At 50.1% G+C, this 16,844-nt stretch overlaps 7 protein-coding genes across 7 annotated transcripts; 5 read left to right on the plus strand and 2 right to left on the minus strand.

Moving 5' to 3' along the window:
* Positions 1-1,704: 1,704 nt before the first annotated feature.
* On the plus strand, positions 1,705-2,498 carry BO88DRAFT_422698 (carbonyl reductase; the record flags this gene model as incomplete). The annotated part of the gene is made up of 2 exons (XM_025708588.1): positions 1,705-1,738; positions 1,783-2,498. 2 exons carry the CDS (start codon positions 1,705-1,707, stop codon positions 2,496-2,498), a joined length of 750 nt encoding a protein of 249 aa, XP_025566794.1.
* Positions 2,499-2,727: 229 nt separating this feature from the next.
* On the plus strand, positions 2,728-5,383 carry BO88DRAFT_402059 (cysteine--tRNA ligase). Its single transcript, XM_025706004.1, has 2 exons — positions 2,728-3,106; positions 3,165-5,383. The coding sequence occupies exons 1-2, from the start codon at positions 2,816-2,818 to the stop codon at positions 5,286-5,288; spliced, it is 2,415 nt and encodes an 804-aa protein (XP_025566795.1). The 5' UTR covers positions 2,728-2,815; the 3' UTR covers positions 5,289-5,383.
* A 230-nt stretch (positions 5,384-5,613) lies between these two features.
* Positions 5,614-6,932, plus strand: BO88DRAFT_402060 (uncharacterized protein; the record flags this gene model as incomplete). Its single annotated transcript, XM_025706005.1, has 3 exons — positions 5,614-5,644; positions 5,698-6,713; positions 6,761-6,932. The coding sequence occupies 3 exons, from the start codon at positions 5,614-5,616 to the stop codon at positions 6,905-6,907; spliced, it is 1,194 nt and encodes a 397-aa protein (XP_025566796.1). The 3' UTR covers positions 6,908-6,932.
* Positions 6,933-7,974: 1,042 nt separating this feature from the next.
* Positions 7,975-9,093, plus strand: BO88DRAFT_432783 (uncharacterized protein; the record flags this gene model as incomplete). Its single annotated transcript, XM_025709383.1, has 3 exons — positions 7,975-8,462; positions 8,519-8,771; positions 8,835-9,093. 3 exons carry the CDS (start codon positions 7,975-7,977, stop codon positions 9,036-9,038), a joined length of 945 nt encoding a protein of 314 aa, XP_025566797.1. The 3' UTR covers positions 9,039-9,093.
* Positions 9,094-9,305: 212 nt separating this feature from the next.
* optD (small oligopeptide transporter, OPT family) lies at positions 9,306-12,050 on the plus strand. Its single transcript, XM_025701694.1, has 3 exons — positions 9,306-9,432; positions 9,518-9,844; positions 9,897-12,050. The coding sequence occupies exons 2-3, from the start codon at positions 9,658-9,660 to the stop codon at positions 12,038-12,040; spliced, it is 2,331 nt and encodes a 776-aa protein (XP_025566798.1). The 5' UTR covers positions 9,306-9,432; positions 9,518-9,657; the 3' UTR covers positions 12,041-12,050.
* Positions 12,051-12,485: 435 nt separating this feature from the next.
* Positions 12,486-14,731, minus strand: BO88DRAFT_174827 (putative RNA annealing protein Yra1). Its single transcript, XM_025701695.1, has 6 exons — positions 14,470-14,731; positions 14,378-14,407; positions 13,189-13,353; positions 13,062-13,132; positions 12,739-13,006; positions 12,486-12,686 (listed from the first exon to the last, which is right to left on the minus strand). The coding sequence occupies exons 1-6, from the start codon at positions 14,671-14,673 to the stop codon at positions 12,684-12,686; spliced, it is 741 nt and encodes a 246-aa protein (XP_025566799.1). The 5' UTR covers positions 14,674-14,731; the 3' UTR covers positions 12,486-12,683.
* Positions 14,732-15,200: 469 nt separating this feature from the next.
* BO88DRAFT_432785 (ESCRT-III subunit protein VPS24) lies at positions 15,201-16,740 on the minus strand. Its single transcript, XM_025709384.1, has 2 exons — positions 16,356-16,740; positions 15,201-16,294 (listed from the first exon to the last, which is right to left on the minus strand). The coding sequence occupies exons 1-2, from the start codon at positions 16,401-16,403 to the stop codon at positions 15,656-15,658; spliced, it is 687 nt and encodes a 228-aa protein (XP_025566800.1). The 5' UTR covers positions 16,404-16,740; the 3' UTR covers positions 15,201-15,655.
* Between the last annotated feature and the right edge of the window lie 104 nt (positions 16,741-16,844).

Here is a 16,844-nt window from a genome sequence, read left to right on the forward strand (position 1 = left end):
GAGAAAAAAAACAGGGAAAAAGAAAAGAATGATAGAATGACCGTTATCCCACGGGGTCGGTGTCTGTAGCCGGTCAATAACGGTTGACTACTTACGTAGTTTAGCAACCAGATTGGGAATTGATATCCCCTACTTACTACTATCATCAAAATAGCCACTATGTATATGGTATCATCCTTGCCGGGAGGATGTGGCTTTGGGTTTAGCGGTGAAAGAAGTACTACACTTATTTCTGTTGTGTTTCGTTTTCTTGTTTGCTGTGGATGGTTGCATCGACTTATTGAACTCTTTCTTAGTTTCTTTCTTCATCATCTTCTTTATCGGGATTGATGTTGGTTGGTGCGGTGGGACTACTAGACTATGATGATTGAGAGATGGGTCTAGATCTAGACCTCGGTGGGGGTCTGGGTGTGGGTGGTGGGTGGGTTGTTCTTTTGTTGTTCTTTTGTTCTTCGATGCTGGTGGCGCGGAGCGGTGTGCGATTATCATTATCGTATATCATTTTTTATGGATGATATTTATAGGAACTCAAGGAAGAGGTACTTTCTCTTATCACAATGAAAGTGTTGTTTTAGCTTGATTGACATACTTAATGTTGGGACGTGTAAGTGTACATGTATAATGGTAGATGGATGGTTTTGTGGTGGTGTATGCATTGTTTGTAGATTTATTCATTTCGTAGAGAATAGCTTCTATCCAGCGATTTCTGGATACGAATAATATCGCTATGAGATGGGCATATCTCGAACAGCATAGTGTGAATGATGTCTCACATATTGCCGAATCCCGGTATTTCTCTAACAAGGTTGCTAGATAGAGCCGTAGAAGAAATAACTCTTGAGATATGGGTCATTCAGTGAGCTGCTGAATATCAAGTAACTCACAGAAATGGAAGAGGGTCTAGGAATAGCACAAGCTTCCTCGTCGACTAGTATAGAGCATAACGCGATATGCAGCTCCGTGCACATGTGGATCTGAGCCGATATCTATCGCCTCCTTCGAGAATATTACCAATGCGCTAGAGTAGAGCCTCAAGGCATGACTAGTGCACGGACTAGTCTGATATGTCTATATAGTGTATATTAGTGATAAAGCCTGACGTATGCATTTGTCGGATGTGTCTGGTTATAGAGGTTAGCCCTGCCATGAGCTTGATATTCACATCGTCCCCCTTAAATACATGTTGTCCCGAAACTGTTAGCATGTTGGCTGCAGTATGACTGGCATGACTGGTTTCGAGCATATGCACTGTGATGCCAGGTTCACTTCCTGTCATCGGAACGCAAATCACTTAGGAGGTTAATAACCTCCTTTAGTATCCCATTGGTCTTCATTGGGCTTGAAGATCTTCGGGCTGCTTTAAAGCATGATTGGCACGATTTGTATGCCAGTTCCTGCAAGGCAACAATCTTGAAGCAGAATGGTGACTATGGAGCTGGATGGTCTATCTCATGAATTCTGCTCGAAAGCCACCTATTTCCCCATCCGTTGATGGTGAGCCAAAATTCGAGCAGGCAGCTTTCCAAACTCCAAATCCTTCAATGCGATGAACGCGGTGTTATCGGAGTTATGGGCGTTCCTGTAGACCGGAGTTAAGACTTGATATTTCCGAACTGCACAGTATATAGTGTTGAGCATAACAGTGGTTGCAATCACGCAGGAACATCTTAAACCTGCGTGAATATCTATTAGTCTGTACCAATCATGTCTTCTGAGCAAAAGTTGGTCCTAATCACTGGTACTTCTTCCAGCCCAACAATTGGTATCAACTAACATCTCCAGGGGCAAACCAGGGCATCGGATTCGAGACGGCCAAGAACCTGATCCTCTCCGACAATTACCATGTAATTTTAGGCTCGCGAGACCCAGTCAAGGGGGAAGAGGCGGCCAAGACTTTGCAGGCTTTTCCCGGTGTCAAGGGCAGTGTCTCGTCAATTCAGATCGACGTGACTGACGATCAGTCCGTCGATGCTGCTGCTGCCCAGATCAAAGCTCAGTATGGACGACTTGACATCCTGGTCAACAATGCTGCCATGAATTCGATGAAGCATCCGCCAAGTCGAGAGGCTATGCGCCAGATCCTGGATGTGAACGTGGTCGGAGCACTTAGCACGACAGAAGCATTTCTCGACCTGCTTCGGAATTCATCTGAGAAACGTCTTGTGTTTGTCTCTTCGAGCACAGGCTCCATTAGTCGTGCGGCAGACCCGTCATCTCCCTTTCACATAGCCAGTGCTACAGAGTATCGGGCCAGCAAGGCTGCACTGAACATGATGATGGTCTTGTACATGTGTCGCCTCGAAGATGAAGGTTTTAAAGTATTTGGAGCCGATCCAGGGCTGTGTGCCACGAATCTCACCGGTGACCCTGAATCACTGCGACGACGTAATGCTGCAGAACCATCTGATGGAGGAGAGAGGGTGGCGACGGTGGTGAAAGGGGAGCGGGATGATGATGTTGGGAAGGTTTTGGGAGTATATGGGGTATCACCCTTCTGAGTAGTCCTATGATTGTATCATTCGAGAATGCATATCAGTCTGTATACTGCAATGAGTATGTGTATAGATTGCCTGTAGATGGCATCAAACTAAACCAATCATGGCCTGTGCCTGAATGAGTCATGGCCAGTCACGAGACCCAGCCCAAAGCGGGGATGACGGCGGTGAAGCCAATCGGTGGCAGACCGTCAAAGCAAGTCGTTATAATTTGCTGAAAAACTGGTGGGTAACCATCCAGACACTTTATGCCACCACCACGATTACCCCTCGTTTGCCGGTCGCTCTTTTCATCACGCCGGTTCTCTCGCTCGGCCATCATGGAGAGTCGCCAACAGCCTCCCTGGCAGCAACCCCCTGCTCATCCCGACACTCGTCTGCCCTCCCTCAAAGTATGGAACTCCCTCACCAGATCCAAGACGCCCTTTGTGCCATTGGACCCCAAAGGCCGGAAAGTTAAGTGGTACGCTTGCGGTCCGACAGTCTACGACGATGCGCATCTGGGTCATGCCAGAAACTATGTTAGCACCGATATCCTGCGTCGAATCCTCAGGGATTACTTCAAGTTCGACGTCGAGTTTGTCATGAACATCACCGATGTCGATGACAAGGTATGTGTCATTACCCCGCCGATACAATAGCTTCTCGAGGATTGACTCTGGCTCCAAGATCATCCTGCGCGGTAGACAACAGCACTTGTTCAACAAGTACATTGCTGAGCACCCCACCGTTACGCCCGAAGTCCTCGAAACCGCCCGCAAAGCATACAGCGCCTACATCAAGAAGAACCTTCCCCTGGTCGATCCCGAAACTAAGCCGGAGAACTTTGTCGCGGAAGCCGAGAAGGTCTATGGAGTTGTGCTGCAGGGAGGGGCCCTGGAGGCAGACAAGAAGCCCGGTGATGCGGAGGTCAAGATCAAGATGCACATCAAGACTGTGACAGCCACGACGTCGGCGATTGCGGAGGCCACCCAGAAGCTCTCGGGCATCGATGCTGCCTCCAGCAAGACTTTCTACGACGCCGCCCAGGATGTCTTCTGCTTCTACCTTGATGTGACGGAGGGGTCTACAATTCCTGGCGATGCGCACGAGATCTTCACGAAACTGACGAAGAAGTACGAAGATCACTTCATGAGGGATATGCGGGATCTCAACGTCCTCGACCCTGATGCTGTGACCAGAGTCACGGAATACGGCCAGCAGATTGCCGACTTCGTCGAAAAGATTGTCGCGAACAAGTTCGGTTATGTTACCTCCGATGGCTCCGTCTACTTCGACATCAAGGCATTCGAAGAAGCTGGAAACCACTATGCGCGACTCGAGCCTTGGAACCGCAACAACCAGCCTCTGCTGAGGGACGGCGAGGGCGCACTGTCGCGAGCAACCGAGAAGAAGTCTTCGGATGATTTTGCCCTCTGGAAGGCATCCCGTCCGGGTGAGCCCAGCTGGTCAAGCAAGTGGGGTCAAGGACGGCCAGGCTGGCACATCGAGTGCTCGGCAATGGCATCGAGCTGCCTTGGTAGCCAGATTGATATCCACTCCGGTGGTATTGACCTTGCATTCCCTCACCACGACAACGAGCTTGCGCAGAGTGAAGCCTACTGGTGCGAGCACAAGCAGCAGTGGGTCAACTACTTCCTGCATATGGGCCACCTGTCCATCCAGGGTTCTAAGATGTCGAAATCTTTGAAGAACTTCACCACTGTCAAGGAAGCTCTTGAGCGCGGCGACTACACTCCTCGTAGTTTGAGAATTGTCTTCTTGCTTGGTGGGTGGCGTGATGGTGTCGAGATCACCGATGATCTCATCAAGAATGCCTCTTCTTGGGAAGAAAAGCTCAACAACTTCTTTGTCAAAGCGAAGGACCCCTCCAGCTTCCGCTCCTCCGACGAGGCGCCGACTTCTTCATCCGAGACCTTGGCACAGGCCCTCAAGTCCACACAAGAAAAGGTCCACGAATACTTCTGTGACTCCTTTGACACCCCCAAGGTCATGGCCGCCATTTCTGAGTTGGTCACGACGTTCAACGCTCTTGACAGCCAAACCCTGGATCTCAAGGTGGTCGAATCCATGGGTACATGGGTCACCCAGATTGTCACTATCTTTGGCTTGAATGGCGCGGTCTCTCCTGATAACTGTGGCATCGGCTGGGAAGGCACTGACATTCCGGAAGCAGCCAAGCGTTTCCTATATCCATTGTCCGCCATGCGTGACACTCTGCGCCAAGCTGCCATGTCTGGAACTCCCATCACCGCTGAGCAGGTGAAGGATATTGTGGACACTTCTGCTACCAAGGAAGCAACCGTGTCCGACTCTGACAAGCCCTACTCCGAAGTCCTGGACAACTTCACTTCTCAATTAGCCTCGCTAAGCTTGGACGATTCTAAGCAGGCTTCCAAGGACATACTTTCTCTCTGCGATCGTTTGCGTAATGTCGATCTATTTAACCTGGGCATTTACTTGGAAGACCGCGAAAACAAGCCCGCGCTCGTCCGTCCTGTCACCAAGGATATGCTGCAGGCCCGCGAGGAACAAGCTCGTAAAGCCTTGTTGAAGCAGCAAGAGAAGGAGAAGCAAGAGAAGCTTGCCCAGGAACGGCTCGAGAAAGGAAAGCTCAATCCCGTGGAAATGTTCCGCACCAGCGAATACAGCGCCTGGGACGAAGACGGCATTCCCACGAAAGATGCTGCTGGCGAGCCTCTCGCCAAGAGTAAGAGCAAGAAGCTCCGGAAAGACTGGGAGCGCCAGAAGAAGGCCCACGAAGCCTGGCTTGCAAGCCAGAATGGAAAATGATAGATTATACGAATCAATGAATAATACACCATCCATCTTGGTTGACCCAGAAGGATCATCATATTTTAAGTCCGACGTGCACCATCATTTGAAAGTCATACATTCGTCATCTTGACCTAGAAACTCATAGTGAGGTAACCATGCCAGTAGCACTACGCATCAGTTATGAGACAGCCATACTCCTCTCTGCAGCTTGTTCTGTATCCTCGATGTACATCCACATTCATTTCAGAATCCCTAGCCCTGGAAATCTCTTGACCTCCTGGAAACAGGCAACCCGATACTACCCAAGGTCCACAGACACTTGTTACCAGACCATCCTATGATGGCTCTCGACAATGTTAGACGTGTCTACAGTGAGTACCATCCATGTCATGTACCAGCTCCCGTTCTCACCGTTGGCGAGTAGTGACGCGTAGTGTTACGGCCCGGAATTCCCAAGTTGCAAAAAAGTTTTACAACCTCCCACTCGAGGTATATTATCTGATCTTCTCATATCTTGGTTATTTGGACCTTTGCCCCTTGCGTTTCACCTGCCGAAAGTTTTACCAAGTGTGTGCCGACCCGCTCAACAAGATCAATCTTCATACAATCTGTACCGACCTTTCCCGGCGGCATGTGCGGCAGTTGATGACGCTCACCGAAAAGCAAGCCTCAGCTATTAGAGAATTGTCAATATGCAGTTCTTCTGGAGGACCTCTGGGACTTGGTTATCGTGTTCTCCCGTCGTGTCCCCTGAAGTCACAAGCCTCGGAAGACTTGCGAAAAGTCGTCAAAAAGCTCACACAATGCCGCATTCTCCGGATTTCTGCAGTGGATATTAAACACATCGACTATCAATTAGCATGGATGGGTGCTATTGACATGACTTACTCAGTGCTATACGCGTTTTGTGAGACTAAAAGTTCCCTAAAATCGCTCACATTAGATTTCAGGACAGATAACTTACCCTCGCTTCTACATGGCGGTCTTGAGAGTCTCCCGTCCTATGCTGTCTCTGATCGCTTCTATGGAAGTTTAAGGGTTACCGACATATCACTCAAAGTCAACGCAAACATAGCAATCAGCCGTGGCTTGTATAAAATACTTTTACTTCCACTATATACCCCCTACCCCTACGGAGTAAATGAGGTCTCACTTGATCTTGGAGAAGCCTATGCAGAAGATGTCGTTTATGATGTCTTGGAAGGTAAGTATTTTCGAATTGGACATTTGGCGGTAATCAAACTACACAATGTTACGGGCATGGGTCATCGCTTGCTTGAGCCAAAGTTGAATAGGTATTGCTATAGTTTGCGGGTCCTGACTATGGAGAATATTATCTTCAGATATACCTGGTGGCGGAGATTCTTACGCGACTTGAAGCGGAAATACTTTCGCTTAGAAGAACTAAATCTGTCTTGGGACGTGCACACAGGTTCAATGGTGAGTCCATCCCTCCAGTCTTTAATGTCCTCGCTAATTGAGTCTAGAGCACCTCACTCGTCACTCTATGGAACCGTAATACAATCATGGGCCACAGTCAGACGAAGGTGACCTATACTGGACCTGAAGAACATGGTGCCCTTACTGCTCTTGAGGAGATAGCCTGTGAAGACCCTCTATCCGTTCTTCTGTGACTCTGCCTGGATGAAGAATGATCCGATTAATCCGCTCTATCGGTTTATCATGAACAAGCCTAGTACTGTCAGCGTTTGTCTACAGTGCTTTTGGGAATTAGGGAAGCTGCTACTGATCATACAGCTGTTTGCAATAATGGCGCAAATGTTTATCGTCTTTAGTAGTTCCTAGTTTAGCCAGAGACCTGAGAGAAACATGAAGAGTACGATGAAGTAATGTGCTCTAAACTGTTTATCGCGTCACCTGGGATGTTTATTACCAGAAAGTTAGTGTCTGACTCGCCAAAGCGTTTGATGAAAAGCTGCTTTCGACTATTGCCAGTCCAGAATCTCATTCTCGTAGCCATGCCATCCATAAACCAAGAATAATAGGCCTGTCGATAGTGTCAGAGCAGTATAGTAGAAATCGCCGGTCACCTGCTCCCGCAGAGAGTTCTTCCCCCTGGATCTGCCCACCAAGCAGCTCTCTCCCTGATGCCACATCACACAACCTGTCCAAGATAGAGTTTCGCAAATTTGCTATGGGTGGAACCATCCCGAAGAAAAAACTTGACTTTATACTCCTTTGTCTTTCTGACTAAGATGTTTCGTTGAGAATGTTCCTAGAAAGGAAACCGTTGCGGCTACGCAACGAATATCACACCACTTCCATCACGTCCATCATGTTCTACGATGAGCTCATCCTCTATCATCTGCCAGCAACAGAGGGAATAGAATACAATATGGTACCTTTGTCTAATCCTGCTCAGGGGAATTAGGCTACTAGATTTAGGTTATGAGATATTTCACTATCGTGCCAGCGACTCCTAGACTCCTTCCAAACGAGGGCATCAAAGGCAACCAAGAACTGGTATGATTCAAAGCTTATGATTGCACTTGAGATCAGAAGGGCTGACATTGTAATAGTGGCGTAGTGCCAGCTTCACTAAAGGACAACGAACATACATCATGCCACATCATTTGTCCACTTCGACTTCTTACATCTCGCTAGTCTTAAATCCATTCTCCACTATTCACATACCGAACACATTATAACACTTGATTCGTTCATCTCAGCTCCCTACAATATGCATCAAAGAACTCGTTCTCCACTTGAAAGCCTCAACATCTCCCTCCACAAACTGACTAGCGACAACAAGATGGCGGTGTTCCATTTTCACCTCTCACAAGAAGCGAAGCGCCAGAGGATACAGGACAAGATCATCGCAACCCATGCTGGGATCGAGAAATACTCAGCTGGATATCTAAAGTCATGGCAATTCCTGAAGCTGAAAATCGACGCATCTGAAGTCCACTTGAATAGCAAAGATATAATCAAATTCAGACCTTGCTTTTTCTCTCCGTTATCGACTGACACTGTACGGATATGCCTCTCGAAGCAGCTATGCAAGGATACCTCAAATGGAGGTAGCTTCGGCTATGCAGGACGTGGAAATACACCCTCAAGCACAGCCACTCAATGCCCACTTATCCTTGACCTCTTCCGAGAGAAATATGCAACTTCCGTACGCAAAGGGTTCTGCTTGGACAGCCTCACCACTCTTCGAGAGTGTGGGTAAGTTCGTATGAATCTTCCACTTAGCCATTTGCTTAACTAACACAAAAGTATAGAGCCACTAGCAAGGGAAAATGGAAGCAGCAACCAGGCCTCGAATTAGTCGAAAAGATTTCTACTGAACGCTGGCAAATACTACGTATACTAGAAGACCTGGAGCATGAAGTACCCCATGCCGTTTGCGATATCCGTCAGAATATTCAAGTCGACAAGACGAAGGGGCTCACAGTGGCCGAAGTGAAGGCCATTATGAGAGTCATGGCTGTCCGTATAGGGCTGGACTGTTACAGACGGCATTCGATCATGCCAGTAAGTCATTCACAAACGCTTTTGTTTCTCAACCTGGACACACATCTGACAAATACTTCTTAGATTCTGGCTATATCTTACCTGAATAGAAAGCAAGGACGAATCTTGCAAGCACACCATAATGGAAAACGGGTTGTCATCCAGTACACCAAGGTGTTAGAGCTTGATGGACTTGAACATCACCCTATCGAGCTCTTCCTTCGCTACTACTGCAGCCAGCCAGTCGGAAAGACCGCCAATAAGCAGAAAGATTTATCGTCAAGATAGGGCTGGAACATTGGTCCCACTGAGGTCCCACAGTCCAAGAGAAAGAGCATCACGCACAAGTGAGATCTAGGCCCTAGCTTGCGAGCCGTCTTTGCATTAACACTATCGCGGTTTCGCCCCCGCCGAACTTGGCACCGCACCTGCGATAACGCTATCGGTCTTGTTTCCCAATCGGAAGGATGCACGCCTTATCAAAACCATTGACTCTCAATTCACTCGGAATGTGGCAAAGAAAATACAATTCTCGAGAGAATCAACTGATTGATGTGACAAAAACTCATCGCATCCGACGATTCGCAAATCATGCCTCGGGCTTCTTCAGAGGTCGCATCAGCTGTGTAACATTACAACTCACGAGGCCAGCTTCTCCGCATTCCGGGGGTTTGATTGCAGGGTACCTCGGCCGTTATCAAGATAGACACCACCGACATGTTTCTTATCGGCTTTGTTACACCTGCCCAGACGCTAACGACGCTCAGGTGCTGCAAGACACCACGCGTGGCGATAAGGACTCAAGCTTTCTCTTGATCGGCCTGCTCTTAAAAGGAGGGGCCATGCCCTCCTGCGATGTCGGCGGTATCCCGCCTTCATGTACTCGGCTTCAGGGTCATATTGACAGATGACGACTGCGGAGATGGCTTCCAAAGAGCTGAATGAGAAATCGTTCAAATCCCCACAAGTCAGCGCGGACGTGGAGGTGCAACAAGGCGGCTTCGAAGAAATACAACCGGAATTTGACCTTTCTGAACAAGAGAAGGAGCAAAATGATTTTGACTATGAATCAGAGCATTCGCCATTCCCTGAAGGTATGCGGCCTCTCACATACACACTGACCCATCTAATGGGTGACACGCCTAGTACGCGCCGTCGTCCCTGAGACGGACGACCCAGGCCTGCCCGTTAACACATTCCGAATGTGGGTGCTTGGGTTTATCTTCACCATCATTGGATCGGGGATCAATCAATTTTTCTCGCTTCGGTATCCGTCGGTTCATATCGTGTCGTTGGTAGCAGAGCTACTTGCCTATCCGTGCGGCGTCTTCCTGGCCAAAGTCCTGCCTTTATGGACTATAAGCCTCGGACGTCTGGGATCATTCACCCTCAACCCAGATCGCCATTTCAATATCAAAGAGCATGCTCTCATCGTCATCATGAGCAACGTATCTTTCGGCTACGGAAGCGCAGATTCTACCAATATCATCCAGGCATCGAGTGCCAGGTTCTACAATTTCGGTCTCTCAGCTGGCTTCTCTGTCCTCGTGGTCCTTTGCGCACAGCTGCTGGGATTTGGAGTGGCCGGTCTCGCTGCGCCGTGGCTAGTTGAGCCAGCAAGGATCATCTGGCCCCAGGTCCTTTCGAACTGTGCCATGCTGGAGACGCTCCATTCGCGTGCAAACACCGTCGCCAATGGCTGGAAGATCTCCCGTCTGCGGTTCTTCCTCTACGTCACCGCAGGTGGTTTCGTATGGTATTTCTTCCCAGGACTGATGTTCACTGCCCTTTCCTACTTCACATGGATCTGTTGGATCGCTCCTCGCAATGTGGTCGTGAACCAGTTATTCGGAATGCAGACGGGCCTAGGACTAAGTCCTATCACATTCGATTGGAGTCAGGTTGCCTACAACACGAACCCCCTGCTGTCACCATCCTGGGCGGCCATCAACGTGTTCGCCGGATTTGCCCTGTTCTTCTGGATCGTCGTTCCAGGAATCTACTACTCCAATACATGGTTCACAGCCTATCTCCCTCTGATGACCGCCGACGTCTACGACCGCACCGGCACAGTCTACGACACAACCCGTGTCATCAGCGCCGACAACACCCTAGACGTCGACGCCTACAGACAATACTCACCCCCATACCTACCCGCAACATACGCATTCGTCTACGGCCTATCCTTCGCCTCCATCACCGCCGTCCTCACCCACATCGGCGTCTGGCATGGCAAAGAAGTCTGGGCCGCCCTGAAAGGCAAAAACAAACTCGACATCCACGCCCGTCTCATGCGATCCTACAAAAAGACCCCCTGGTACTGGTACGCCGCCATCATCGCCATCATCACCGCCATCGCCATCGTCATGGTTGAAGTCTACCACACAAAACTCCCCGTCTACGGCGTCTTCCTCGGCCTCATCATCCCCGCCATCTACATGGTCCCCTGCGGCATCATCCAAGGCATCACCAACGTCGACGCCAACCAACTCAACGTCCTCGCCGAATTCATCGGCGGCTACATGTTCGAAGGCAAACCCCTCGCCAACATGATCTTCAAAATCCTCAGCACCGACGTCGTCGGCCAAGGCGTCTACTTCGCCATGGACATGAAACTAGGCCACTACCTCAAAATCCCCCCTCGCACCCTCTTCATGGCCCAAGGCCTCGCCACCATCCTCGGCGCCCTCACCCAAGCCGGCGTCACCATCTGGATGCTCGGCCACATCCAAGACATCTGCTCCTCCGACCAATCCGACGGCTTCACCTGTCCCAACGGCCGAACCGTCTACTCCTCCTCCGTGATCTGGGGCCTCGTCGGCCCCCGCCGTCTCTACTCCGTCGGCCGCATCTACTCCTCCCTCCTCCACTTCTTCTGGATCGGCGCCATCGCCCCTCTCATCACCTACTTCCTCTACAAATACACCCGCAACCAATTCTGGAAATACATCAACTGGCCCCTCATCTTCGTCGGAACTTACAACGTCCCTCCCGCCACGGGTATTAATTACTCCAGCTGGGCCCTCGTGAACTTCGCTTTCAACCACTTCATCAAGAAGCGCTTCTTCGCCTGGTGGAAGAAATACAACTATATTCTGGCTGCTGCGCTCGATACCGGTCTTGCTCTTAGTGGCATCGTCATCTTCTTTTGTATTTCGTATCCCGGCGCGGTGTTTCCCGATTGGTGGGGGAATACGGTTTATGTTAATACTGCGGATGGGGAGGGCGTTGCGTATAAGTCTATGCCGGAGGTTGGGTATTTTGGGCCCGCGAATGGGACGTGGAGTTGATGGGGATTGTGGTGGTTGTTTCAGGTTGTTATGATTGCCTTTATAGTTGTTGGTGGGTGGGTGGGTTTTGTATGTATTTTATTAAATGTTGTGTGACCACTATAGTAGTATGGCCAATTCTTCATGTTTCCCGTATTATTACTTACGTAGGGATAGTAGGTGATAGAGCTGGATTGTTGCTTGCGGTCGATGAAGAAATAACTATTACTAGAGGTGACTGACACAATGTTGCTTTCATTATTATATGTTAGTGCCATGGTACAGCAGATGGTCAGTAATCTACTTCTCTAAGGGTTCATAATATTACGACAACCAAAGATGGTCTACAGAAACCGCCTACTACAATGAAACATGTGCTTGCTGTTTTTCAATTGAGCAAGTATATTAGATACATGGCTTTCCCCATCCCACCGACGATATCCGAGTAGCACTGACGACATTATGAGAAAAAGAAAAAGAACAGAGCGAACTAGAAAGACATATCCGAAGAGCAATGATGAAATAACGAAAGCTTGAAACTCGAATCCAACCGGCAGACCCAGAGTGCGTAAAGATTGGCCGAGTGGCCAGTCAAAGCCTGGCCCTTCGCAGTCGATACAATTGACTCACGCCGTCATGTAGAGTCAAATGTTAGATGGGACATTTACTATATAGTTTATTAGCTCTGGTTCATATAATAACTGGTTGAGGAAACTTACGGAGATCTCCGCCATTCCGAGGTCTTCGCCGCCGTTAGCGGCAGGCTGCTGGGGAGCGGCGCCGTTCGCTTGGGCACTGCCCTCCGCAGGGCCAGCATTCTCGTTAGTGGTAGAGAAGTAGTCAACCATCTCAGCATCAAGCTCCTCCACAGTCTTGGGCTTAGGGCGGTTGCCACGGCCGTTAGGACGACGAGCACGGCCCTTGCGGCCCTTGGCACCAGCGGCAGCCTTGGTAGCGGTAGCGGGCTTCGGTTGGGGCTTGGTTTGCCTTCATCGCGGTTAGTCGTGATCCCTCAGTAGCAGATAAGAGGAGAAACACTTACGCAACGCGCTCGCCCAGAGGCTTGGGGGCAGGGACCTCAGGAGCGTGGGAGGCGTCGACGACAACCTCGATCTAGTACTCGTTAGTGTCCATACGTAAGAGCAGTCATCAGTGAAGGAAAAACCTACCTTCATGGGTCTGCCATCAACGAGAAGTCCATTCAAGTCCTTAGCAGCTTTGGCAGCTGTGTCGGGCTTGCTGAAAACGATCGAGGCGATACCACGGCTCGTGCCGTTTTGGTTGTAAGTGAGCATAACTCGCTTGACAGGACCTGCGGACTTTGTGAAATATTCCTATACCAGGAGACCAAATTAGTATGTCGAGCCAACAGATTGTAGAAGGCGCAAGGAATCCCGAAGAGCCAAAACATCGAAGAACGCGTGACACCGGCTTCAAACGCGATACCAAAGAGCACCAGCGAGCACACAGCGGCGGTTAGTAGTAATCAATGGATGGCCGTTCATTCCAGAACACCGAGACACTGTCATATCCGGAGCACAGAGCTGCTAGTATTTTGCCAAGAACCACGACGATGAACTCCCTCGAAAGCCTTCACTGTATCGTGTGTCCCCCTTCCAATCTAACCCACTTAGCAGTCGTCATCGAAATTTTCGCAACCAGACAAAGGGCTGGCCTTTAGAAGCTACGGGCTGTGTAGCCAACAACCTTTGCCCGGGGACAGACAACTCGAAGGCTACGTGTGCGGCATATCCATGGTTCTGTTCCCCCAGAATCTCTCTAGCAGCCCATGATAGGGAGAACAAGACATGATTGTCTCACGGAGGTGATATGGGAAAATGCGTCTTTCCTGCCCGATTTCGAAACATTTCCCATACCGACCGCCGGTAGCATGATGCTTGACAGTTGATCACTTGCCGAACTAGTCGGTCACTGCTGGTAGGCTGATGCGCTCGCTGATGCCCGACACCTCGAAACGTGGAACTTGTACGGGTGTAGCCAATCGGATTGGTTTCAAAAGATGGTATGTTTCAACAACCATCTGTAGCACAGTCTGCTGCGTGGCTTCAAAGGCGGATGGCTGGAAGATCCGCCCGAGCTAACACGTCTTTCGCAAGACTACGGCAGAACTCCAACTTCGGCGGACTCGCAGGGTGCCAGCGTGCAATTACCGCATGCGAAGTTTTCTGAGTTTGCTGCCTATGCTGAAGACCAAGAATCCATGACGGTGATATAAGAATATATATATAGATAACGTGGCAAGGATCGAAACGCGCGCGAAAGCCGTTGCGCCTCGAAGGTTTCGAGAAGAAAACATGGCGATAGAAACCCAAGGCCAAGGCCTTTCGATCAACATACCTTGATATTGGCCTCGTTCACATCGGAAGGCTAGAAACGTTAGTAGATGGTCACCTATTTAGTGCAGAATGGATACTCACCAAGCCGCTGACCATGATTTTGCTTTCCGTAGAGACGGGGTGTCCATTCTGGACAGCCTTTCCGGGCGCCTTGGCAGCCTTGGTGGTCTTCTTCACACCTCCGACTGGGACGGAAGTGTTGGCAGCCTTGGGAGCCGAGCGACGAGCGCGACGACGGGCGCCCTGGCGACGGCTGACGAGGATCTCATCGAGAGACTTGTCCAACTTGGCAGACATGGTGAAAAGTGGAGTATGAAACTTTGTAGAGTCGGGTGTCGGTAGGTGATGAGATTTCACGAGTGTTGAGTGTTACAGGTGTTGCGCCACGGAGGATCGCGACGCTGAAACGGGCTTGTTACTGGAGGCAACGGTGTCCAGAAGCTGGCAGATTAATCTGGACGACGGGCAGGAAGCAAGAATGTCGCGTTGATTGTTGAATTGCAGCGCGTGGAGATGAAAGCTGCAAGGTGGGATGATGGAGATGTTGGGAATGGAGAGGATGGATGGATGGAGGATGAAAGGGAAGGGAAACGGAAGAGGGATGGAGAAGATAAGCAAAAGGGAAAGGCGGGAGGGAGGTTCAGTTCCCTTTCAGTTCGTCAGCCGGATCTTCTTCCAAAAAGGCTGAGCCACCTGCCCACCGCGCTAGTCCCCATTGGGCCCATCGGGCCAACACTGCAAACAACACTGCCTCCCTTTGCCTGTGCCCAAGCAGTTCATGGCTTCATCTACAACTTACTGCAAGCTAATGTGGCAACGCTATCCAGCCATGCAATCTAACATCGTATATTCATTTCAATCAAAGATATGAGTCCAGACTCATAAGCTCGCGCTTATCTGTAACCTTCCGCTGCCGCCAAGAGCCCCTGCTGCCCAAAAACTCAATTAGAGCAATCGAGCCCAGTCGAAGCCCGACATTGCATGGAAGAAAAGATGATAATGTATATTTACGAGCAGGGTTATTCTCGGGGAAACTCTTCATATCAACAGAAACAGCTCAATCCGCTCAAAGCTCCCAATAAAGGGCCAGTCCCGTAGTCAACATTAGGACGAAATAAGCTCAACCGGTACTTACGATCATCCCAAAGACGCCCGCCATCCTACCCAAACGCCGTTCACAATATGAAAGGAAGAAACCCGTATTCAGTGGCATCTTGTCGTCCACTGTTCTTGTCACATAAGCCAAGACGCAGATGCAAACAATCGTCTTGAATGTTCCTCAGCTCTTCAAGGCTTCGAGGCGTCCCCGCATCTGCTCTAGTGTCGCTTCTTGATCCGCGAACTCGTCCTCCGGCTCTGGAGCCTCTTCCAATGGCTTCTCGGGCTGAACCCCTTCGACCTGAGACAGCTTGCCGTGCAGGATCTCCTGCAGGACCTTGTCGACCTCCTCCTCTGCTTCCTCTTCCTCTTCCTCCAGCAATTCGTTGTTCGGGATGGCGTCATCGACCATCTCCTCGATGATTCCGGCCCGCACCAGTTCCGTCGACAGCTGACGCATCGTGGCATTCAGCTCGGGCATCCGGACTAATGTATTGACGTCCTTCATGATGCCCGTCGACTTCTTCAAGCTGCCTTGAATCTTCCGAACTGAGAAGGCCTCGTTGACCTGCATCTGAACGCTCTGCAGTTGGGCGCGACTGGTGTGTAATCGGGTGGACTGCTTGCGAATGCGAACAAGCTCTCGCGCAAATGTTTTGGCCTCCATGTTGGCCTGCTTGGCCTGGGAGGGATTGCGCTGGGCCCGCTTCGAGGAATTCATGATGTACTGTCGTGTCTTGCTTTCCAGAGTCTTTAGTTGTGCGATGTCACGATCCAACTGTCGGGTATTGGCGCGGATGAGCTGATTGCATTTCCTCATCTAGAGATAGCAATCACAGTCAGCAGCGCCAGGCATGTTGCTCATTAGGATAGGCACTTGCCTGCGTTTGAGGATCCGGCCCGAAAAAGACTGCTTTGAGGGTCTCCATGCTGACTGGCGCGAGGATGATACGGGTTCACAGATCGATATCTATAGCTGCAAAACGTCTACTTTGGCTTTAAGCGGGAACACTCGGATGGGATGTTGTCAGGGTGCTGAATCGGTCGAATCTGGAGCGACCTTGCAATACGGCGGGGTGTGAAATCGAGGTGGTCAAGGGTCTTCCCACACACTTATGCGATAAAAAAAGTGGTAGTTGATCTTCCAACAGTGAAGAAATACAGCCGATGAAGCAAGATGGCGGGGGAACGTGTGGTAGAGGCGCACCAACCCGGATGTGGACTATTGCATGGCTGCTGGCTGTTGCGGTGCCTGGGCTCCAAGATGGACGGATGGAGTGGATGTCTGGCTGTTCCACTCGGCGGCTGAGTCAGCCAGATATGGACGGAGGCAGTGACGTCGCAGGGCAGTGTTGAGCCTCAGGCACCCA

Source organism: Aspergillus vadensis (assembly GCF_003184925.1).
Source record: "Aspergillus vadensis CBS 113365 unplaced genomic scaffold BO88scaffold_3, whole genome shotgun sequence".
Taxonomy (NCBI): domain Eukaryota; kingdom Fungi; phylum Ascomycota; class Eurotiomycetes; order Eurotiales; family Aspergillaceae; genus Aspergillus; species Aspergillus vadensis.